We start from the raw sequence: 25,337 nt of genomic DNA on the forward strand, positions 1-25,337 counted from the left end.
CATAGTTAACAATCACACACACGTTTTCTTCAGCTTTCATCCAATTGAATTTAATAACTTTGATTTATTTATTTCTGCATTATTTAAAACCACCTGTGAAACAGAGTAAAGGGATCTATTTTTCCCCAATTCTGGGCTCTGTGCAGTCAGAGGGAAAACAAAACATGTATACAGTGTGCCAAATACATGTATCAGACAGATTTGAGTTTTTGTATGTTAACTCAAAGCAAAATGCATGATTATTCTGTGTGTTGAAGCACTAACCATGCAATACACAAAGGAAATGAGTTGGTCCTCACAGTTGAAAACCATTCAGATAAAACTTTTCAAATAAAACATTTGCACAAAATTATTGTTAACTTATATGTTATTGTATCATTTGCTGTTTGTTTTAAATAAAGTAGGTTGATATCTTTTCGCGGATACAAGCAGCCGAAATGGGATTTCTCCGCAGGGTGGCTGGCACCTCCCTTAGGGATAAGGTGAGAAGTTCAGTCATCCGGGAGGGACTCGGAGTAGAACCGCTGCTCCTTCGTGTTGAAAGGAGCCAGTTGAGGTGGTTCGGGCACCTAGTGAGGATGCCACCTGGGCGCCTCCCTAGGGAGGTGTTCCAGGCACGTCCAGCTGGGAAGACACCGAGGGGTAGACCTAGGACCAGGTGGAGGGATTATATCTCTTCGCTGGCCTGGGAACGCCTTGGAATCCCCCAGTCAGAACTGGTTGATGTGGCCAGGGAAAGGAAAGTTTGGGGCTCTCTGCTGGAGCTGTTACCTCCGCGACCCTGACGGAAAAGCGGGAGAAGATGGATGGATGGATATCTTTTCATATAAACTTCTAGAACAATAAAATTAAACGGTTGGTATGAAGAAGGGTTTTGGGACACAGCTTATGAGTACAGAACCACAGCAGGTATGATCATTACCGTGTTTGCCATCATAGTTTAGCATGTAAGAGTGAGTAAGTTTACATATAAGCACTGAACACAAAGTACAGATGAGACTGATGGGAATGTCTTTAGTTATGCAGGTATTCTGTTAGAAACAGAAAGCATTTTTTGACCCGATGATGGCGCAAGAAAAAGGTTAAAAGGATTAAGAAAGACATTACACATGAGCTGAGGGGGTGGATGAATTTCTGAACCAAATTTGATATCTATCCACATAACGGTTGTTGAGACTTTTCAGGGAAAACCACAAGTACAAAATCACAATGAAACCAGAGGAAAGTAGCAGTATTTTTTATCCGTGAGATAGTTGTTAATACATTTGACAGGATGTTGTAGGGTAAAACCTTTGAACTGCTGTCGGCATCTGAGGGAAAAGTCAGAGGATCACTCAGGCATTCATCCTCTGGGGACCATTAACATATTACACCATTGTCTGGTAATGCTAGAGAATGCATTTAAAGTTGTTGTAGTGCTTAGTTTATGAGGAATCAATCTGTGAAATTGAAAAACACCAGGAAAAAAAAAAATCACGCTGGGTTTTCCTAATATGATGGAAACTTTGATCCCTATTTGTGACCCTTCATAAGAAAGAGGTCAGAAATCACAAGTTCCTATCTGTGTTGATAAGCTGCTTACCTTTAGGTTTGTAAATTATACTGTAGGTGTTAATTACAAATGATAACCTTTTATAATAAGATTTTACTAATACTATTACAAGAGTCTACATCCTTTTCCTCTGGGGTTTCCCATATGAGGTTCAGGTTGTTTGCCAGCGGTGGAGCTCATTCTTTCGACTGCTTTTTTTTCCTGCTCCTGACTCACTAGGTACTTGGTGAGTTGTAAAGGAAACTAAAGGAAGAATGGTACGTAACTTTGATGACTTCATGTACAGAATTAGCTTCTGTCAATTGACTCAAGAGACCTCCATTCACCTTGACCCTCATCACCAGGTTTAACATAGAATCTGATACTCAATACTCTTGCCGGCTACCATTTGACCTCCATGAAAGAAAAAGAAAAAGTTTCCTCCTTCCAGTTTACATTCCCATTCCGGCACACGCTTCCTGTAAAAAGATAACCTCTCTATTATCTATAAACAGGGAGGTCAGCAAGGGAGGAAGAAGATTTCAATTGTTTTAGACTCAAACTCTCCCCTTGGAAAATGGGTTTTACCGTAAATCTTTAATGAGATTTCAGATGAAACACAACTATTACATCCAGTCACATTAGTTATGTTAAGGTTAAAATGTCAAATTATATAATCTTTTTAGCAGCCTTAGTTATAATTTTGCAATCTCACAAAATATAACCCAAATTAATTCTCCAATATGTCCTTTATAATACATCTTTGGTATCGACATGGAAGTTGATTTGAATTTGTATACATTGTAAAATAAAAATATGCCTAATTTATGGAGGATAATTTAATGTTACACTTTAATTTTTCTTCTAAATTGTCTTACTCCAAAAGCACATACTCTCTCACAGTTGCAGATGCATAGTTGCGCATCATTTTGGAAATAATTGTACAATTGGAGAAGAAAGACAAGACTTCCATAATCATATCAAGTGTCTGTGCTTAAGTGAAAAAAAAAGATCTTTGGGAAGCAATAAAAAATTGAGAAAAAAGTCAGAATTCTGAGATTTTCTGGAAAAAAAAATGTCCATTTGTTCAGATTTTTAATTTTTTTCACCTGTGGCCCTTATCCTCTTCCGTATGAAAGCGACACAAATGTAATTGTATTAATACTTGTGTTCATTTATGTTAAAAATACACTACTAAATTTAGTTTCCGGGGGAAAGAATACTATATATTTTGATATTCCCTTTTAAGTGTCTGCACACCGCATGCAAAATCCCAATGAACTGTTTGTGTAGAGAGATAAACATGAATGTGGAGTCCCATTTCCTAAACAAGAAGTCAGGGCTTCCTGAGAAAGCAGCTGCTGACACCTCATGCTGTCGGGAAACAAAGGTGCAGCAGAAGCGACCTGCTTTACTTCAGTGCTAAAGATCCTATCAGGGCCCACAGGACAATAGCCCACAGGACACTGATTAACTCCAGACTGCTAATGGTTGATTATCAGCCTTCCCATAACTGATGTGAATATAGTCTAAACATTTCTAAACATCTCAGTCATGATCTACCCGCCTATACATGGTGCTTATGTGTTTGTTTAAGTGCTTAGAGTATTGTATGTTGCCAGTAATTCAATTTCCTAACAATGCTTCTCAGAAATTGTGTTATCCAATAATGAACCTTGATGTGATTCTTTTCCTAACTCTCACACAGTTCATCACCAGGTTGCAATGGATAAGCAGGAAGTGAAATTTCTCAATCAAAGATGTGTTTTGCTCACTTTGGGAAGATAGCAACTGCTTTTAAACCAAAGAGACACAAAACCCTTACAGATAACAGATGCATGGTTTTAGACCCAAGGTGGCCATTTGATTATTTGGATTGAGGCAAATAAAAGCCCAAAATGAGGTTATGCTTATCATGTGGCTTTTGGCTCAAATCCTCATGAACAACATAACCAGATCACAGTGTAACATAACGTACTGTAGTTACTTGTTGTTTGAGTCACAGATTTGTAACGGCTCATCGCCTATTATTATTAGGGTGGCCACCCTAGTGGCCGGACAGTCTGGCTTTTCAATGCCCCGTATTTGTCAAGTAGGAGGACAAATACGCGTCCGGCTTGATGCTGCGCCGGACGCGGACAGGGCATTGAAAAGCCGGACTGTCCGGCCTAAAGCCGGACGTCTGGCCACCCTAATTATTATGTACCTTAAAATCAGGAAAATAATCTGTAAGAGACTATGTTATTGACCATGTTATTAAACTGGATTTGTTGTGAATGGAAGGCATTGTTTTTGTATAGGTCATTACATTTAATGGATTTTAAAGTTCCTTAAACGGATGTGATCATTTAAAAAAACAAATATATTTACACCCACATGAAAAATGTTTGGAAAGTATGAATGACTTTCTAAACCTAAAATGTTCACAGATTTGTTGTTTAAGTACACATTATATTCACATTTCACCTTTTATTTGAAGCTTTATATAGACGGTTGTTATTTCCATCGCTTTCTCGTCATTGCATTTCTCATTGGTTGAAAGTTTTGCGGGGCAACATTTTCAACCAATCAGAGAGAGGGCAGATGAGCGGCTTTGCTGGCTACGTCACATCCGATTCAAACAACGGCGCGCGCTATGTTTCTGCCTGTTGTCCACAATCAACTCCGTTTTCTTCCTGTTTTCTACATTTAAAACAAAGATGTAACGGTGACGTTTAGAGACACAAACTCGTAGTAGTTAGCTGAATGCTCCCGAACAGAAGATACAGTCTGTCATTCATGGTAAGAAGCTATACGTATTATCTAAATTAAGTATAACCAGGCTTACGTTTAATGTTTAGCGAAACACAGCGTTAAGCTAGCTCTCTTGTTTACACAGTCAGCAACGTCTTGGTCAAAAATACTTTCTTACTTTGAGACATTTTGCGTGACTCATTCGCTGACATTGTTCTCAATTATTATTTCGTCTGTACAGTTCTCCTGACCTAGCTCAGCTGTCACCATGTCCCAGACCAACTCCTCTCTCCTGGACGAGGTGGTGCAGTGGAGTCAGGAAACCTGCCGCCGGGAGCTCAAGTCTGTCCTGCCAAAACTCACCATATCCTCTCAGACATAATTTGTTTTAGTCCTTTGATGCCATGATTCATAGCATCATCCACAAGTGGTTTCATTACGGAAAGTCCAGTGGTATGCACGTCTTGTTTTGAAATGCTATTGTTTTTTTGTAAACATTATTGTAAAGCATGGAAAAATATGCAATACTTTTGGGATTATAGCTCTGAAATGTTACTCTTTAATGAGGTGGAAGTGCTGTGCCTGTACAGTCTCTGTCCTGTCCGTATAAATTAAACTAAAACCAAAATCTAAAGCCCATTGAAGATGTTAAAGTTTGATAAATATCTGGTTTTGTATGTTTGAGGAAATCAGTGCTCAAGTTTAGGTTTTGCTCAAGCTTAACCATCATCATTTTCAATGTTATTGCAAAACTTATTTCTAATGTACTGGAAAAGGAAATGTATATATGATTTAATCTGCAGTGGTTTTCCTTGACAGTTTTTCACTCTTTGCATAATAACTCTGAGAGTTGGGATGATCATATACGTAAGTTTCTTCCTTGCACACTTTGTTATTACAAAACACTTGTTCTTTAGTACTGCTTGTGATCTTAGTATGAACTGTCTTCAAAACACAACATCCCTACAGGTGTGTTGAAGATCATTACAGACATGTTCCTGCCTCATATTGGTTTGTCTGAGCTGGAAGACGAGTGCTTCTCCAAGATCCTACCAAAGGTAACCAATGTCATGAATGCGAATACCTTGAAGAAGAAGGTTATATATGACACAAAAGTCCTTAAATTAAATGATATTCTCTGAACGTAAGGTCATCAAAGATCAATAGCATAATGTATAAGGATTTAAACATTTTGGCTCCTAAGTGAAGGTTTTTAATGTCAGTTGGTGACGTTGTATGGAGATAGTTTCTTCAACCTCTTACTTTTAATGAGATCTTTTGACACCCTTAATCGTTTTTGAATCAAACATTTCGTTTTTATTCACACACGATGTTTTCCTTTGATTAGCTTGTTTTCTCGTAATTGTAGGACTTGTTGATAGAACTTTATTTGTCTTGTAAATAACTGGTTCATTTACATTTGACCTTTTAAAAGTGTTTAGTAGTATTGATAAGTCTGTGTGACTGCCTGCAGGCGGTGACGATGTTTGACAGCATGATGAAAGAAATCATGGACCAAGTCGGGGGCCTGTCGAGTCAGAACACTGACCTGTGTTTGTTACTCAGGAGCATCCTGCAGGTACTGCTTGTTATTGTTGCATATGAAAATGTTCAAATTAGCACCACAGCATTTTATGCTATGTAAGTTATACTGTATATTCTCTGATAAACATTGCCCTTCTTTCCTAACAAGAAGCTGTTGTCTATTTCAGGCAATGATGCAGATAATTGATGCTTTATCCAGCTGCGTGCGTCATGTTGGTTCATTCGCGGAAGCCCCCGATATGGACGCCATCCGCTCATTACCAACTTGTGTCCTGAAAGTCCTGAGGGAAACCTTTCAGCACTGCAAGGTACATCTGTCATTGCATCTAAAATTATTATAATAATACAAGAAATCATGCCTTTAGTTATTAGAATTAATGATTAAGGTGTATAAGATCACTTTGTTGTCATTATTTAGGAGATTAAGTCAAGTAATTGGTTTAAATGTTGTGATTATTGCCTAGATTTTTGGATTAACAAGACGTTAGACTCAGCTAAACTAACTTCAAGTGGTGTGAGATGTTTATTTCACACAGGGCTCATTTCAGTTTTTATTGGAAACATAAGATGGGATTTGATCTTTTTGTTTCGGTTTATTGAGACGTTTAAAAAACAAGTAAAAGCTGTAATAGAAAACACTTCAAGTGACACTGAACAAAAGTGTAGCACAAACTTTCCTATAGGGACTCATTTGTACTTCCTTTTCCTCTTTCTTCTTATGCAATCATTTAGTACCAGACGTGTAACAGCTAATGATAACCTCACAACAGGAAGCTACTGTGATAAGCATCTCGGTTTGTCGCAGGGATGGAAAGGAAACATACATTACGTTCCTAGTTGTATTAAAATCAATAAAAAAGAGTTGTTCTTTTATTTGTGTGAAAATGTGTCTAAATGAAAACGATTTGAGCGTACTGTGCATGTCGTCCTCAGGAGAGTGAGGTGGTGTATTGCGGCCGTCTGTCCCTGGTGGCCGACCTGCTGCAGGGACTCTTTAAGGAGGCCTACTCCCTCCAGAAGGCTCTGCTGGAGCTGCTGGAGCGGATCGCACTGGACAGCAGCGCCTCGGAGGAAGAGGTCTCTGACATTGTGACAGGTGTGTGTGTGTGTGTGTGTGTGTGGGTGTGTTTGTGTGTGTGTTTTCCATCCCTTCTGATGTCAAAAGTTATTTTTTTATCTTCCTCAGTGATTCACAACCTGCTGGATATCTGCTCGATTATCTCCAACCTGGACATGGCACTGCATGCAAACACATGGAAGTTTGTCATCAAGTCAGTCCCATGTCTTATGTCACTGTCATGTTATCTGTGAGATGAATCACTTTGTTGTAAGTATTGGCAATCATTTAATAGTTCCTTTGGTCACATCTGTTTAGACAGAGTCTGAAGTACCAGTCATTGGTGGAGGAGCATCTGCATCACGGAGACATCAGCAGCAGCCTCTGTGACAACCTGCTGGCCTCCTTCCACACCTCTGTAGAGCTCGCTGAACAGATCAAACACGCTGGACTACAGGTAGTAAAGCTGTAAATGGCAAAAAAATATATATAATTTGTACATATCTAGCAGCTTTTTACAGTTTTACATCGGCAGGACTATGAATTTCCGTGGTGGACATCTAAGAATTAAGCAGATTGTCCAATAAAGCCTTATAGAAAACTTAAATATGTCAACCCAGGAGCCCAGGGACCCAGGGACGGTCCTTCATACAACTACAGTCTTCACTATATGTGTGTGTGTCACAGTACACAATAAGGTTTATCAGAGTACATTTGATCTCCTGATGACCTGTTTTGTATCATTGCTCTTTTGTGCTTTTCGAAGGAGTCGACACAGAGCCCAGAATACAAACTGTTCCAGAAAACTGCAAAGATGTGCAGATTCTTTGCCAACACTTTGGTTCACTACATAAAGGTAAACAAATGTGGGTGCTGTTACATTTCAATGTGTGCTTCAGAAAACAAAGCAGCTGAACCTACATCTTATCCCTTAAACAGGAGTTCAAATGCTTTCTGACCAAGTATTGCAACGACTTTCACCAACTCTACCTCCAGATATTGAGGTACGTGTGGTTTTAAGTTGCAGATTCAGCCTTCAATTGATCTTTTATAATAGAGTAGTGTGTAAACTTACGGTCTGATGTCTTTCAGTAAGTTCCCTCCCAGCCTGTGTGCTCCAGCTCTTCCTTCGGCTCTGACCGGGGAGCTGAATACAGCGGCTCTGGTTCCTATGGATGCCTTCTTGCTCCAGCTGTTGCCTTTAAGGCCTTTTGCTGAAGTCGTCCTCCAGCAGGACCTGCGTGAGTTTAAAGCTTTCAAGATATTCAGGCAGGGTTGATAGATGCTTTTCTGTTTCTCTTTGCTGTGGCCAGTTTTTAGAGGATCTTCAGTGATGAGTTGAGACCATTCCTAATTCTAATGCCATGAATCAGAACAAGTTTGCCAACTTACCATCTTGAAACGTCCCTGGTTCTGTTTGTGTGCAGGGTTATCTCCTGAACACGAGCTTCCTCATTGTCTCCTGCTGGTGAACGTCCTGGGTCAGCTCAACTCCCAACCAGAGGAGGTGCTGCAACTTTGGTACTCTGGCAGCCAGTTCTCAGAGGAAACTCCCAGGTAATGAATGAAGGTCATCTCCATCATTTTAGCTCTTGAAACATGTGACTTAAAAAGAAAGTGTGGATCTTTGGAGTGAGGTTGTATTTTAGCCACCTAAAAAAAACCCCAACATATCAGAGGTTACCCAGCAGGTAAATGTATCTGAAAGGCTATTTAAAATGGCTTCTTCTGTTGCCAGGCTCCCTCTCTACCAGGCCTTGTTCAGTAGTTTCCGGCGATGCTACACTGAGCGTCAGGTACCAGTGCTGTTGCCAGGGGTGATGATGAAGGGTCAGGCCCAGGTCCAGGTCTCTCTGCACAACCACCTCTGTGTGCAGCTCTGTGCCAGCGTGGCCGCGCTGCCTCCGCTGCTCATCCCTGTGCTGGTACGGCACACACACACACACACACACACACACACACACACACACACACACACACACACACACACACACACACACAGGGTTCAGTTTTGCTGATAAGATTAAGACTATTTTCCATTGTGTATGTTCTGGTTCATCTCTACGTACATGTGTAACCGGGATGTTATATAATATAAGTTTAAAATGGGTGCTCCGCTTAACTGCTTGTCACATCAAGCCCTTCTAAACTAACAGCCAGCTTCAAGGGAGGGTTGGAATAGTCATGTCTTCACTTTTGATGAGCTTTCATCCCGCTAAAACTTGTAAAAAGAAAATCCCAAATTTGATGACAGATATCAGAGAGGCAAAATGACTGTTCAAGTAATTCAGGTGAAGAAAAAACTAAGTTGAATTCCTAGTTGGTTGCAAAGATAACATAAATGTAGCTCAGCATGAAAGTGAAAGCAGTAAGAAAAGTATTTTCAACCCTTCACTACTGGACATAACAAATCTAGCAGTTGCACTTAGTTTCAGGAAAAACTGACTGAGAACTGCTGTGATTTAAGATCACAACTCAATCCTAAACCCAACATAGGGTTTTATCTTATTGCATGTGATATCCGGCATTTGTGTTTTATCCTTGAGGATTTGATAAAAACCTGCAACTCTCACGTAACTGCACACATGACCTTGGCAAGAACTCATCCGCTAAGCCGTCTTCCAAATAATCACGAGTGGGAGTTTGGAAATGGATAGGCCGACGTTCTTAATAAAGGTTCACGATGAACACTGGCCAAGACGTGTCTATAATCAATTTGTCTGGAGTCTCTCTTGGACCTGAGCTAACCTCAAACTCATCTGCAGATGTGTGCTTGCCAGGAGTTTATCGCTATGATTTGCTTTACTAATTATAAGTTATGTGTTCTCTGTCAGAGGGGTGTTGAGAGGAGCCGCACTGATGCGCTGTAATTGACTGATTATATAAGCAGGCAAAACAGAACACAACAGAACTACACCTGTCTGGTGAGACGAGGGGTTTGGCGGACTTTAGATTTAAATTTAACTTCCTATCCGTTGGGAGTGTTGCTGCAGGATTTCCCCTCATTCACTGCAAGTGATTCTTTAAATTTTGTTTTCACTGTTTCTGTTGGTTTTCGTTGAATGGTATAGTTTTTTTCCATCCCCAATGTTTATTTAATGTCCGTTCTCACCCGCCTCACCATCTTGTCTCTCTGACCTCTCTTAATCTCTACCAGGAGCGTTGTTTGGTGGAGACGGTGCTGCAGGCTGACTCTCTGACCGCTCTGCTGGCCACAGATGTGTGGTGCTTCACTGCACGGTGAGCGCGTGCTGACACATAGAACTGTACAGCTGATCGGGGCTTACTTAGGGGCAGATGTATCAAGCTACAGTATGAAACAAACACTACTTTCCAGGCTGCTTATGACTTATCAGGGTTTTGTCTAAACCGGGTAACAGGGGCGCTGCATCCTCTTACCAAAATGCAGATTTTCCCCATGAAATGTTAAAGTGATGCCAGAAAACAATATTTCTCTTTGTCAAAAACTGTATAATTACTCCAAAAATCTGATAATCGTATCAAATGTCTCTTCAGACGGCAGAGACAGCTTTGTTTTTACGGAGAATAAATAAGGGATGTCTGCCGGTGGACGATTTGCAGGCTGACACTGAAACTGAGATTTCTGAATTACATCCTTTCTTTTACTCTCCTTTTTTCAGTAGAGGAAGAAAAGAAACCGTGACTCTGGATTTATTTGTTGTTTGAGGTGCAATATATGACTCAGCAGCTTTAAGACATGAAGAAACCATTATTTTCCGATTCGCTCTGATGCATTAGATTCACCAGAAAGTGGGCAGGGCCTTAATTTAGCCAGAAGTGACGTTAAGCGCCTCATACTTTATTTTTCTAGCAAAAAACCTGCTCTTATAGCCACTGTTTCACAAAAGTTTTGAAACAAGTTTGATCTTTTTCACTACTTTTTACTGCTGTATATGAAATCTGCTCGTGTTTTCTTCTCTGCTCGCAGGTACGGGACAGCAGAACTTTGTCTACATCATGTCGTCCTTGTTGCTCAGCTGGTGGGTAGAGACCATGATTATACACAGTACAGTTGAGAGAATACATGTTGTGGATTCATTGTTTTTAAAGATAAAGCAGAGAACCAGGTTTATATTTATGAAGATAATCTGTAGACTTGATTATATATACTGCCAGGCCCAAAAAAAGGTCACACACTCTAATATTCGTTGGACCGCCTTTAGCTTTGATCACGGCACGCATTCGCTGTGGCATCGTTTCCACGAGCTTCTGCAACGTCTCAACATTTATTTCTGTCTTGCATTAATTTTTCGCCAACATCTTGTATTGATGACGGGAGATTCGGACCACTGCGCAAAGTCTTCTCCAGCACATCCCAAAGATTCTCAATCGGGTTCAGGTCTGGACTCTGTGGGGGCCAATCCATGTGTGAAAATGATGTCTCGTGCTCCCTGAACCACTCTTTCACAATTTGAGCCCGATGGATCCTGGCATTGTCCTCTTGGAACATGCCCGTGCCATCAGGGAAGAAGAAATCCATGGATGGAATAACCTGGTCCTTCAGTATATTCAGGTAGTCAGCTGACCTCATTCTTTGGGCACATTGCTGAACTTAGACCAGACCAACTGCAGCAACCCCAGATCATAGCACTGCCCCCCACAGGCTGGTGACCTTTTTTTTGGTGGGGCAGTGTATTTTGCAGAAAGTTTACAGGATCTCACCCAATGTCTGAAATCGTGACTCCACAGGGATGTTCTCCATGTCTGTGACCTCTTCCTGAGCACTTTCCAAAACAACTCTAAATCCCCTTAATCTCTCCCTGTGGGGTTATGGGTCAGCATGGGGTCCTCCCTGTTTACTCTGGCACTCCCAACAGAGGTGACAATTGGTGTTGTTGGATCTCAGGGACAACTTCACATACCTGTTACATCATCAGATTGAGCTGGGTCCAACCCAATTTGATGCTCGTTCCCTCCTGAGCCTCACCCTGTTCCTCACCCCTCTTTGCTTCTCTCACTTCTCCCCCAGGTGAAAGCTTGCACCACTGAGTGTTACCAGTCGATCCACCTGGGCCTGCTGCTCAAACGCATGGTCTTCCTCATGACGCCCGAACACCAGGTCAGAGACACTGGAAACATTCATAGTTTGATGATCTCAGGCGTTACTGTTCACGGTTTTGTTTTATAAACTCACTCACATTTTTCAATTTAATACATGTGAACACTGAAAGGCCAAACTTTCTTTTAACAAATGTACAGTACTGACTACAACAATGGTGTGTGTTTTGAATATCCTCCTTAGTACGGTCAAATGCCATAAAAGTTGAATATCTTTTTACTACAAATGGAGATGAGAACACCATTCCTCCAAAAGATTTCTATCATTTTAGGTTTAGACGATGGAGAGTGGCAATAATAATAATCATATATTTTACAGTGTGGGGTCATAACCTTCCTATCAGGTGATTTGTTTCCCTTGATCTCAAAGAGTTGTGTTTATCCAGATGGAGCTAGCAGCGCGTTTCCCGCCCTCTGAGGTAGAAAACCTTTCAGTCTGGAGACATGTCCTCCTCAGAGCTCTATCCCAAGACGCTCGCCACCGTGTAGAGTCCGACATCATCAGCCTCGCTCAAAGAGCTCTGACCGACTGGCAGAATGGAGGCTACAAACTAGGACATGTTTACAAGATGGTGAGGACATGTCTGTTTGTTTTTACCCTTAGCATGAATTAGGACTAGCCTAATATCCTTCAAATGTAGAGGCAAAAATAGTTATTCCAAAAAAGAGAAGAGATAACGGTAAATGGTCTGTTTAAGTAAAATCTAGTGACCTGGAAATGATGTGCATGAAGAGGCAGCACAAACATCGAGGGCAAGGCTGCTGCACAATATCTGTCCTTGTGCAGAGAGTGGATAAATGGACAATGACCACAACAATGATATCAAGTTACATAAGCTTGTTACCATGTTTAAACACGAAGACACAGATAGGAAATGTAATATCTCAGTTCTGATTGAAGCCAGAAACAATGTTTTCTCCCCTGAAGGAAAGGCCACCTTCTCACCAGTTTAACGCTACATGGAAGTTTTAATAAAGGTCTTAATAATATAAACGTATTGCCTTGAATTAAAACAGTTGGTTCTGCCTCATTTTGGATTTCTTCAAGGATTTCCTTTGGACTGTTATAAGCCGTTTGACTCGGCAGATGTAGGATTAAGCCTTAGGGGCTACAGGTGATTCAGACAATCAAAGTTCATGCTGAAAGTTGTGTTGGTGGTTTTTAAATGACACTTAAGTTCAGTTTAATGTCACAGTGATTGCAGCCATGTTTCCAGATAATATCAGCCAAACTCTGGTCAATAAGATTACATCCAGCTGTGAAAAACAATCCCAGGAAGCAGGGTGGGGATATTTAATCAAGAATATATGCATGAATGTTGGAGTCCCACCTCTCTGCAGAACTCGGTGCTGCTGTCCCTCCTGGCGGTGGTCCGGGTGCAGGCCTCTCCTAAGGAGCAGTGTGTGCTGTCTGCTCTGAGGATCCTCACACAGCTGTGGTTACGAATGAGTCCCGATCAGGTGAGATGGGAATACAGGTGCATGACTGTAACCCAGAATGTCTCAATCAAGCTTTTTCCAATCCAAGTCATTTGATATTGAGTATCTGATGATGTCAAGTCCTAGTCTGAGGCTTCTATCTTCCAAGAACATATAGGACTAACCCGCACCCTAACAATTAGTAACAACCTGTTCCTTAATGTATTTTGTTTTTAAATCATAAACCAAGGATCAGATCAGGCTCAACAAATCGATACTGATCAGTTAGAAAATGCTTTGATGGCGTACGATCCGGATCTTTGAGATTAGATACGGTCGTTCTTACTCTTATCCCCGAACCCTGTCCTGCTCCAGGTGCAGAGCCAGCCCGCGCTCCACTGCACTCTGCAGCTGCTCCTCTCCATGTCAGCTGTTTTAGTGAAGAACATCGAACCTCAAGTCATCTGTCAGGTAGGCCGTTAGCTTCAGGGATCATATTTAATAGATTAGGAATGTGGAAAGCTTATGTTGACTGTGTTTGTGTGTCCCAGGCTATGCTCTGTGTGGACGCTGTGGTGTCTCAGAGGTGTGCGGATCAGCTGACGCTTGCTGCTCTGGAGTTCCTCTCCTCTCTGGGGAAGATCTTCATCCCCGCTGACAGCCAGGTACTCCCACCTCTCCGCTGCACAGGAGTCTTCCCTTTGGGTTCTTTGCACTCGTCACCAGACATTTATTCTGCAGCTGTTCTCCTTCCAAGTTGCTCCCAACATTTTTGACCCACCAAATATAAATACAAATTAGTTTTGAGGAAGATGGTAAAAATGTGGATGATCTTTAGTCTGTTATTTTCATATTCCAATCATTTTCTGTTTACCAATTCAGTTGCTTTTCTCTCTCCTATATTCATAAAGTTACTGATGGTTCAGCGTTGTCACGTATGTAGTTTAAAACTTCACTCTGGATAATTACAACTTAAGATGTGTACTTGTGAGACTTTTTATGGACTAAAAAGTCATGATACTGGAAACTGTGGATATGAAATCAGAATTTTCCAAACTCGGAGATGAAAATGTAAATATATTCTCTCTATTTTTATTCTGTTTTAATTCCACTTTTTGTCCCTCAGAGTCAGATCCTGCCGAGGCTGAGCAGCCTGTTTGGAGTCCTGTTGGCCGACAGATCCTGGATGCTGCACCAGCACGCTCTGGAGGCCTTCTCTCATTTTGCAGAGGTACGGCCGGAGTTTAAAAGCTGTTTCAGAAGTCATCCTGCACTGCTCTTGACTGTGGTGTAAACCTAATGTGTCATATTGGTTTTTAAAGATTACAAACCATGAAGAGGTCATTTCCGAGAGTCTGTCTGTGGAAGAAACAAAGGTGAAGGTGGTGAACTATCTTAGCAAGGTGAGGAGAGAGCAATAAACTAATTCATCAGATTCACTTCAACAGATTGACATAAACAAGTCACTGTTTGGTTGCAGACAGGTAAACGCTCGGGAAGATGTGGCGTCGCGGCTGCAGAGGATCCAACTGGAGACAGCCGTTATTGAGAAACACAACGAGAGGCTGGAGAGCCACAAAGAAAATGCTTCTGACAAACTCACTGCTGAAGTTGCTGAACACCAACTGCTGAAGCTGCTGCTGAAACACCGGCTGCTGAAGCTGTGGCAGACTCAGAGGTGAGTGGTGTCGCTAAGTGAAATTATAACTTCATTCCCAGGTTTCTGAATATTCATCAGCATGCACAGCGCTGCTTCAGCTTAACTCTCCAGGTCACTCTGAAGGGCAGCTGGTCAGTACAACACTGCCTCCTAGTGGACGATTCAACCCACGTTCACTAGGAGGTAGTGGTGTAATATGAACCAGGCTTATTTTTAATTTGAGTTTCCAGAAACACTTAGAGGTAGGAGAAGGATATGTGTTGGATTTCCATTGCTGTAGCTTTCTACTGCTCAGATGTACTTTTTAAAAAAAACTTACATTGCAAACTTTATCTACATTTCATTAAAGCTTTTCTTAAGAGTATCTGTAGCAAATAGAAAGGGTTTGAGGATGACACACTACAGCAACAACACTCCTAATGCTTGATATAGTTCTCCTGGCTCAGCCCAACGATTCTCAGCAGTAACACAAGCACGGTAAAATAGTATTTTTATTTAGCAAAATACGTCTGTCAATTTATTACATAACGTCCTGCTCAGCAAGTCACAATTTCATATGTACAAGCGATTCTGCCTCGATTCATGCCAAACTAAATCATGTTGTGATTTCATAAATGGATGTCTGACGTCCCTGTCGTTTCTCCTCTCTCTCAGCCGTGTCCAAAGAAAGCTCGGCAGGAGTTCTGTGCGGAGGAGGAGTTCAGCCGCTACGTCACCACAGCCGAGAACGCTCTGAAAGCTCTGCAGGCTCTCACAGAAAGTACCGCCACCTCTGCCACACCACCTCCACCCTGGCTGGAGTCCAGACTGCAGGAGCTCCAGACCATCATCACACACATCCAAACAGCCAGACACACAAGCTAGCCCCAGATGTATTTACTTCATTGATATAGAAAAACTATTTAAACCGTCTGTGAACTCGTCTCTCTGCTGCTGTGAAGTCTCACTTCTTAAACCTGTTGTTGTTGATTAATGTTGTTTATTAAACTTGTTTGATTACAGATAATTGTTCACTTGTATTTATTTAGCACTAAGTCAAACAGGAGTCTTCACTGACGTCCTGTATCGAGTTCCCATATTGAGGTGTTTTCTGACTGTGTCTTTAAATAACGTGCTGCCAACAGTCCTACTTTATAAGATATATCTATAAAAAGTCTTATAAAACAGAACAGGGTCATAGCAGCAACCAAAGAGCTAATAAATTACGTAATATCTGTTTCACATTCATTCAAAGTGCAAGCCTTTTGTAAATCAAACCTGACACGTTTTGGCCGAGTATTGTTTTGCCATAAAGTATATCTTCATTTTCATCACCTAAAAAAAATAAGAAGCAGATGAAAAAAAATAAAGAAGACCTTCACCTCTGATTCCGATACTCCTTTGACTCGAGGTAACTCGTATCAGTTGGCAAACAATAAAAAAAAATGGCTTCATTTGTCCAAGTCAAGCACAACGTGGTCAGCTTCCAGTTCAAATGCTCTCTGAATGAACAGGCTGATGATAAATGTCCAGGAACCAACAGGATGGGCTACAAAAAGTCTCAGCCGTCATCACTGCCTCATGCTGTTCAAACAGACCTGGAGACACTTTCAAGATTTGAGTTTTGAAGCGGTCATGTCTTTTCGCTCCAGACGACACCATCACCAGGCGCTCTCCTCCCAGTTCAGGTCCTCTCCGTCTCCCCAGCCTTCCCCTTCAGTCTGAGAGAGAAAGGGGAGAACCATAATGAATCATTGAGCGGCAGATGAACGAGAGGAATTCTCTAAATGGATTTTATAGCAGAGTACACAAAGTATCTTCCATTAGAAGCATCCGATTTCAGGCTCATGGTTCACTGCATTTGTTTTTGTAATGTAATTACTGTTCACCTTTTTACTTGAAACACATCAAGCTGCCTTCAGTCCAGTACACACACACATGTAGGTTGCAAAACAAGTATATAATAAATATATAAAGTATCTTTTAAAACAAAGTTACAAAGTGAAATCTAATAAAAACAAAACACTTCAGAACAAAAATGGAATTAACTAAAGGCCAGCAACTAAATGAAAACCCAGTATACAGACTGGTCTACACTACTGTGCTATATATACACTAGTTTTCCTAACCCTGTGTTTATTCCTTCTAAATCATGTGGTTTAAAGTATTGAAACAAAACGGATCTGAGACTCAAAAATGCACGCGATGGTTGCAATCAGTCATCCTTAACAGGTTCTACAAGACTACATTTGTGTAGCTCTTATTTAAATGTTAAAAAAGGAAGGCTAAACACAGCATAGAGGTAGTGCCAGGTAATACACCAATATTAGTTTACATTTTGGAGGTCTCAAAATTGCAACCCTGGTTTGAAAGGATTTGACTTAAGGCATTGTTATAGCTGTTCAATTATTTGCTTTTACCGACATAGCCATCATATCCACACAACTGATAAATATTCATCAAAAACATCAATTGGTGAAAGCTCTAATACTCAACCCTATAATATCCATATGATTGTTTTGGAGAAGTTTAGTATTTCCTTTCATAAACGTCACTCACCTCCGTCAGGTTGGCAACTGCGAACTTGGCAGTGAGTGTCAGAGTGTCGATGTTGGAGTCCTCCTGCAGAGAGGAGGTGTGTTCGGCCTCACTCAGCAGGACCGCAGAGGACAGCTTGATGTCCGGCACCATGTCTGCAAACAGATCCAGCTCCGGGTCTGGCTGCTCCTTTTTCTTCACTTTAATTGTGAACTCCTCCCCCAAAGTTCCTCCCCCACCTCTCTTCTTTGACGATGCAGGCTTCGAGTGGTGCGATACGTCCAGGTCGCTCTCCTCTTGAGCCCAGCCTTCGTCCCAGGAGGGAGAGGTCTTGCTCGGTGCGGAGGGTCGCAGTGCTGGAGTCAGTTTGAGGGGTTTGGATTGAGCCAGTTTCAGGGTTTCAGGAGCGTGTAGTACAGGTTTGGTAGCGCCCCCTCTGGGTGGGGTTAGTATAACAGATAAAGGAGCAGTGGGGGAGAGATCCGAGGTGGCTTCGGTGTCCTCAAAGTCGTCCCACGGCTCTTGCTCCACGCTGGAGAGCGGCAGTCTGCTGCTGACCGGATCTCCTATCTCAGAGGCCTGGATGTGGATCCGGACCGACTGTCCCTCCCTGCTCTCGCTCTCCTGAGGGTTGCTCCAGTCGGGCCAGTCCTCTACTGGACCTTCTGTCAGTCTGACAGCCTTCTCCGGGCTGAACGACTCCACCTCAGCATCCTGATGAAAGCCGTTCAAAGGCAGAGACATCTGTCTACTGACGTCTGAAACACGGCAAGGAGACAAAGATTCAGACGCAGGAACGGCACAATTTAAAAAGAGGCCCTCTTATGCTTTTGGGGGTTTTCAATTTCCTGTAGTGTGGTATAAAGGTTTCTGTGCTAGTAAATGGTCTGCAAAGGCTTGAATCCTAAAGTTCTCTCCCATTCTGAAATGAGCAGAATATGTCCTCATTAAAATATATTACTTTAAGGTCATACCTGATTTTGGAGGCAGAGGGTAACTTCTTGGAGTCTCCACACAAGCTCTTAAGTTACCGATGTGCCCGAGCACCGGGCCTTCCGTCCCTGTCGTTCTGGGGAACAAAGTCAAGACTTTGGAAGGCTGGGCCAGCTGAGGATGGGAGCCTCCCAGTATATGGACAGGAGAGGCTGAGGATTACAGCGAGAGGAAGATTAATTGTTGAGCAAATGTAGCAGAGTGGTTCAGTCCCGAAAAACCTGTTCCTTAATGTGTGAAAGACGAAAGCAGTGACAAGAGTGACAATCCCAATGCCTGGTACTACCTAACACCTTTCAGAAATACTCGTAAAACAAGTATTTCTGTTTGACACTTTGAATCTAAAGAAACTCAAATGAACATAAATCTTAAATCCGACTCAAAAAAGGGTGCATGAATTGCCTTCAAAGTCAAAATGTCTCATGTATTCTCATTGAATTTCAAAAGGTATAAGCTTTCTGGAACAAGTCCTGGATGGCTTTGTTGTTTACTACTGCACCTTGAAAACTTCAGTTTCTCCCACATTGTTAACTTGAAATCAGGCCTGCAGTGTGAACAGAGAAACTGAGCAAACTCTTGATGAAATAAATTTAAACTATAGTAAAACATCCCATAAACTATTTAAAACACAACTCAAGAAGCATAATCCAAATCTCACTGATCCAGTCGTATGGTCTCTACTTCCAAAAAACTAAATCAATTGTAATCTGGACTCACTTTCAGGGGTGACCTCGTTGGACCTGGTGAAGTTGGGTGTGGTGCGTTTAAAGACCTTGGTCCTCTCTCCACCGACCACCACTTGAGCTCCGAGCAACGGCACCAACACCGCCAGACTCTGCAGCGTCATGGCAACCAGGGAGTCGTTGGTGTCTCTCATTCCTAACAAAACCTGCACGCAGGAACCAAACACACAGAAGTCCAACAAAGAGAGGGTTGAAAATGATTTTTATGTCCAACCTCGAATGTAAAACACATCTGACATTCTTCGTGTTCTTGGCCTATTCTTAAATATCCTATTCAATATTTAGATCATGGTACCGTCACTTCACCTGAGGTAGGATGTGGTTTTTGAGCTCATCTTGGCATAAGAACTCAGCGTAGATGTGGATGTGAGCCAGCAACACGATCCTGACGTGTTCCTCGTTGACCTTGAAGAGCTTGAGAAGCTGAGGGACCACATGTTTACGGTACAGGGGCACAGAGAGCAGACATTCTTCATCGTTACCATCGCCACCACTGGAGTCTGTGGCACAGAGGAAAAGTAAAAAGAGCATTAGTAAATTAGTCAATTTGACCGACAGAATGATTCTTTCTCCTTGGTAGGGAACAAAAGTATCCATAGGATTGTTAGCAGTAGCAGAAAGAGTTGAATTGAAATGCCATCTTACCTTTCTTTGGCTTTAGCAGATGAGGCAGGAAGCTTTTGACAGCCATGGGTTCAGCGAAAACAAGGGAGTTAAGGAGTTTGGGGACAAGGCGAGTAGCTATCAGCTCCTCAGACAGACTCTGGACCCGGTCTAGAAGGAACCTACCCAAGGAAAAAACAAAAACACACATTAAGCATGTTAAAGGGGAAAAAGTGCATGGTTTAAAATATGCATTATTTAATGAAGGGAATGTATAAGACAGTATTTTAACTTTCCGATTGTATTTACCTACAGGATACAATTTACATAAACAATACAGAGCAACATATAACTACCTAAAAGACTAAAAGTTGCTTTGGAAAACAAAATAAGACAACTTCATGGTACTCTGTCTGCATGAACACAAAGCAGTCATTACAAAAACACACAACAACATGTAACTCAACAGCAGACCCTCACTTAAAGAACTCATTCTTCTCCTCTTCCGTCTTCAAGGTCAGGCTCTTTAGAAAGTTCCTCACGTCCAGGAAGTCATTCCTATTCATAGAAAAGAATATGTTTGAGTAATTATTTCTGAGTAGGCAGTAAAGGAAAAGCAAAAGCAATCATAACCAACCTGAAAAACTCGTGAGTCAGCAGGGAGCTGAGTGGGGGTCGAGACAAGGGGTCAGAGTTCAGCAGGCCGACCTGCAGGGTCTGCATCAGACTGTCAGACAGCTCCTGAGACACTGAAGCAAGCAAGGGAAGAGAAAAATGAAGCTTTTATTAGACTGATAAAAGATGCAGCATGCTACATTACAACATCCTCACTTTACTCACCATAGCCGTTCAGGAGAGAGATGAGGGTCTCCAACATCATTCCAAAGGAGTAACAGTCCCGAGAGTGAGCGTTCTTATCCGGCAGCATTTTAAAGCCCTCAACCTGGAGACAACATGTTTCATGAGAACTTGTGAACACAAAAAAGAGGGAAGTTATCAACTTTTAGATGAACATTTTTTAAATTGCTTACCTTTTCTTCTGGAGGAACCCAGCTGGCCTCTCTCACACTCTGAATGCTTGTAAGAAACTTAGAAGAAGAAGAAGTACAAATGAAAGTCACTCTTAAAATCTGACCTTGGGTTAGCAAACAATTAAAGTACACACACAACAGATGCAGCTAGGATAAATTCTCTCTATGTATCAGTCTCTTACCTCAGGCGTTGCTTCAGAGAACTTGCAGACAGTCTCCATCATTCCCAGAGTCCAGTGACCGTCCTCACTGATGAATACAGATGAAATGCAGACGTTGTTGTGGCTCGATTTGCCCTGGGGGTTCACCAAAGACAAGTTAGGAACTACTTTCATTTGTTTTTAATTACTGGAATATGTTGGAACTGTTTGCTATGCATGAAGAACATTGTGCAGGGGATACTTTAAAACCCCACATGCTTATTTTGGCTCACCCTCTCGTGCAGAAACACAAGCGCCTGCAGGAGGTCGTAGATTCCGGCGCAGATTTCCTCCGGTGACAGGCTGTCCAGCAGCAGCTCCAGGGGCTGCACTCGCTCCGTCACCAGGTGGATGCCCCCGTCCTGCACCGAGCAGGACAGGAAGCGCAGCAGGCACGGGTGCCTCAAGGTTTTCAGGTGCTGCAGGAAATGAAAAGCATTACTTTTCTTCCTGTAAAAAATGAAAGTCATGCAGCTGATGGGAAAGTCCAAGAGCAGGAAGTGATTAAGCGGCCTGAGAGCAAAAACCACTGCTAAGCAATTAAAAGTAAGTACTACTGCAGCGCTGTCAAAGGATTCATTTGGTGGTAATTGTTTCATGGAAAATGTATGTCATGAGAGTGCTAGCGTCTCCTGAGTGAGCAGAGTGACGGCAATGACTTTACTGCAGTCCAATCAGGGTTTTAAATCAACACTATCCTGGTTAAATATACAGGTGGCGCTAGATTTGCTCACCAGCCAAAAAAACAATGATAATCTTTGTAGAGGATGGTAGATTGCAATAGTGAAAGACGCATAAAAAAGCAAATTATTCAATGTTTGCCTGTGAGAACTGCAAAATGGTGAGGTGGTAAAATGTGAACCATTTAGTCTAGTTTTTGCATCTCTACCTATGATGTCGTTGAACTTTTATGTTTCCTTTTCACAAAATAACTGACAAAGGGAACGATCTTGGGTAGATAATGAACTGAAATCCCTCAACTAAAATGTAATCAGGTTTGAATTGAAATCAGACCCTACTACAATGCTTGTTTACAAAGTATTTATTGACTTTTGATCTATAAGATAAACCATAAAGTGCAATTTTGGCTGTTTTGGCTGTTTTGGCCTTCTGCAGGCTGAGCTCCAAATCATAGGTTACTTTAAAAGGACAGAAAAATACAGGCTGCCGCTTTTCTGGGCTAAGAGATAGAGAAAAAAAAACGTACTGTTGCAGAAGCACGTCACATAACAGTACTAGCCCGCAGAGCAGCAGGCTGACTTTAACTTAAGGTAGAACAGGAAATGTCAGAGCAGAAAATGAGAGGCAGCACAGGGTAGCGTGCCAAAATCAAACCACAGGGCACAGCTAACCTTTTCACCGCTCAAGGGAAGTGAGTATTGGTCAATATTTAAGATAAAATATCTTTTATCCCCCCTTTTTATATAAAAATTTCGGCACTAACTACCAACAATATCCAAAATAAAGAACTATTCCATTACAGTCAGTGTGATAGTGAACCGGGATGAGTCTCTAGGATAACTACCTTAGCCACTTTGTTGACTTTATCCTCATTGCCACGTTTGTATACAAACACGGAAGCAGGCTTTCCATCCTGGAGCATGGCAGAGTACATGGTGAGTCCGGAGGGGAGGGTCAGCAGCGGCTCCTCCAGCGTGCAGCCCCGCACGGCGCTGCTCTCCGCACCCATAGCCGGAGCTGGAGGGCGAAGTGGGGGGGACAGAGAGACGTAAAACACTCAAGCCCAGAGGTGGAAGAAGTACTCAGATCTTAGACTTAGGTAAGGAATACTCTGTTACAGGTAAAGTAGAAAAGTATTATCATCAGAATATACTTAAATAACTCATTCTCATTGTGCAGATCAGCCTATTCCAGAATATTGTTTATTATATGTTTTTATTCATTATAATGATTGATGCCTTATGTGTAAAAGCAGGTAAACGTGTAGCTAGCTTTAACTCTGCAAGGGTAGCTTGTGAATTTACTCAAAGTGTTGATCATATTTCACATACAAAAAATACAAAATATAATGAATGTAAACAATTAACCTCTGAATTGTAGTGGGGTAGAAGTACACAAGCAGAAAACTGTCTTTCTAAATGTGTACTTAAGTGGTGTACCTGAGTAAATCTACTTAGTTACTTTACACAACTGCTCAAGCCCAACGTCATATCTGACACTACAAGGTTGTCAGTCGCTAAGCATGCTAATATAAATGCTTATTATAGAGTTACCTCACCTGGTGGCTGTTTAACTGTATGTTCCTCTGCTGTGTAAGAAGAAGTTAGCTAATGTTGTCAGTTGACTAGCTGGCTAACCTCAGAGCTACGTTAGCCAGCTCGTCATCGCTATGCGTGTCTGTAACCCTTTCGCCTGCAAACAATCATGCTAATGGAGAAGTAGCGCAAAATAAATCACGCAAATAGACGAAATTGTCGAACTGTTAGCTAGAAAAGCGCAAACTACGTTGCTGTTTGACTTCTGGACAAACCAACGGCGCTAACGTGGAGAGAGAAGCTGTAAACACGGACTCTTCCGGCAAAGGACGAAACCACGGAGCAGGGGACGATGTCACTTTAATATATTTTATAAAATAGTCACTAAGGCGTATTTGGAAATATGTTTTCGTTATATGAATATCCTATCAATAAGGCATTACATATTATAATACTCAGCTTAATTCTACCTTTTAAAATAAAAACAGAACTGTACCAAATCCCCCTGCGCTAAAAGCTAATGGTTGCATCCAAAGTGGTGTGAGATAACGCAAATACAATACGTGCGCGCGGTTAGTGACTGAAATGGAAATAGTCAGAATAAGTTGTTCTGTTTTGTGACATTGTTGGAGTGACCAGTTTATGACAAAATGAGGGAGTTAATTGAGATTCCTGGAATAAAAACAAGCTGTATGAAATGGCAAGTCACTTTAATTATATAGCAGGTTAAAACAAGGCCAAATGGGTTAGAATCGGACTTAAGAAAATGCACAATTAAACTAAAAAAAGGGCCACATAGAGAAAAAACAATAAAGGCAGAGGCGGCTGGCCCATAGGGGGCGCTGGGGCTCTGCCCCACCAGCTGTTGAGGGGAACAAATATTTCTTGCATATTTTTTTTTAAATCAATGTCAGTTTTACTTAATAGTGTGTGTGCCTACATGCAATTTAAATCATTTAAACAACATTTCCACCAACTAACACTCATTAAACAGTGAATTTCCACTGACAGACAGTGTATCATTCTCTCATGGGGCGATCGGCAAAGTGCCCCTGACCGGCAGCTAAACAGCCAATCCGGTTATGGTTGCTAGGGAGAAATTATGAATAATTGGCCTATCAACGTCGCCAAATTTAACGCCGGTGGGGCGCTGGAAATTTAGCCCCAACTGCTACGTAAAATGCGTGAAGGTTTAGGATTGCTGTAGCTACATAAGGAGCCAGCGATAGTTTTTTTTCGTAGTGCGACTCCCAGACTCTGTCCTACGCTACGTGGGGAAAAAATACGTGCGACGACGAAGAGAGATGATGGCGATGTAATAGGTAATAATATTATAGTATGTAATTATAATATAGTTGTGGAGAATGCTTTGTTGTTTCTCTCAGGCTGTGACATGCAATGACAACTGTATGGCACTGATGCTGTTTTCTCCAAGTAAATGCATTTTTCCTTGAGAGAGGGTATTAAAATAATCTGTTTATGTAAAAAATTTTGAAAATAACTTGGTTCTAAATTCTTTGTATATGTTACATTTGAATAGGAAAGTTCTGTTTCATTCTCTCTTCTCAACCCACACTCACTCATTCACTCACTCACTGTTGATTTGTATAGATTCAGCTGAAATCATACCCTTGTTGTTCATTTATCCCTTGATTGTATTGTATAGTATTTGATAGCATAAAGTCTAATATAGCTGTACATTGTTACTTTTTCTGTGAAGCTGGAAACTGTGAAATTAAATTATTATTGTGGAACTGTAGTCATTTTCCGACTGTTCATTTGAATGCTTATGCTAAATTAGGCAGGGAAATCTGTTGGTACACTAGCCCCACCAAGATTTTTTTTCACCAGCCGCCACTGAATAAAGGAATTAAGAAATATGGAGAAAGAGGAAATATATTAAAACCATCAACAGGTGTCAATTATCCCATGGAGCCATGAAGTTCATGCTGTAATCAGAGGGACTATTAACACTTTTCTTTAAGTATGATTTATATTCTTTTTGTAGAA

General features: G+C 41.5%; 2 protein-coding genes and 1 long non-coding RNA gene across 4 annotated transcripts; 1 reads left to right on the plus strand and 2 right to left on the minus strand.

Moving 5' to 3' along the window:
- Positions 1–549: 549 nt before the first annotated feature.
- LOC134869784 (uncharacterized) lies at positions 550–8,486 on the minus strand. Of its 2 annotated transcripts, none has more exons than XR_010166455.1 (3): positions 8,259–8,486; positions 7,942–8,103; positions 550–781 (listed from the first exon to the last, which is right to left on the minus strand). It is a non-coding gene; the product is annotated as an uncharacterized LOC134869784 (long non-coding RNA). The 2 variants fall into 2 exon arrangements; XR_010166454.1 differs by lacking the exon at positions 550–781 and adding an exon at positions 6,352–7,332.
- On the plus strand, positions 4,151–16,024 carry firrm (fignl1 interacting regulator of recombination and mitosis). Its single transcript, XM_063891684.1, is given in 26 exon segments — positions 4,151–4,312; positions 4,506–4,627; positions 5,091–5,131; positions 5,234–5,322; positions 5,739–5,843; positions 5,977–6,117; positions 6,743–6,905; positions 6,996–7,080; positions 7,185–7,323; positions 7,633–7,722; positions 7,806–7,870; positions 7,959–8,107; positions 8,294–8,423; positions 8,605–8,791; positions 10,024–10,106; positions 10,816–10,867; positions 11,857–11,946; positions 12,332–12,517; positions 13,287–13,406; positions 13,740–13,835; positions 13,916–14,029; positions 14,491–14,595; positions 14,687–14,767; positions 14,849–14,978; positions 14,981–15,042; positions 15,679–16,024. Coding segments are annotated over 25 exon segments (2,808 nt in total). The 5' UTR covers positions 4,151–4,312; positions 4,506–4,532; the 3' UTR covers positions 15,889–16,024.
- scyl3 (SCY1-like, kinase-like 3) lies at positions 15,498–23,659 on the minus strand. The gene is made up of 14 exons (XM_063891683.1): positions 23,351–23,659; positions 22,637–22,809; positions 21,345–21,530; positions 21,094–21,207; positions 20,912–20,968; positions 20,721–20,823; positions 20,518–20,629; positions 20,361–20,438; positions 19,923–20,062; positions 19,584–19,777; positions 19,252–19,423; positions 18,516–18,686; positions 17,563–18,299; positions 15,498–16,724 (listed from the first exon to the last, which is right to left on the minus strand). Exons 2-14 carry the CDS (start codon positions 22,799–22,801, stop codon positions 16,665–16,667), a joined length of 2,289 nt encoding a protein of 762 aa, XP_063747753.1. The 5' UTR covers positions 22,802–22,809; positions 23,351–23,659; the 3' UTR covers positions 15,498–16,664.
- Between the last annotated feature and the right edge of the window lie 1,678 nt (positions 23,660–25,337).

Source organism: Eleginops maclovinus, chromosome 9 (assembly GCF_036324505.1).
Source record: "Eleginops maclovinus isolate JMC-PN-2008 ecotype Puerto Natales chromosome 9, JC_Emac_rtc_rv5, whole genome shotgun sequence".
Classification (NCBI taxonomy): Eukaryota; Metazoa; Chordata; class Actinopteri; order Perciformes; family Eleginopidae; genus Eleginops; species Eleginops maclovinus.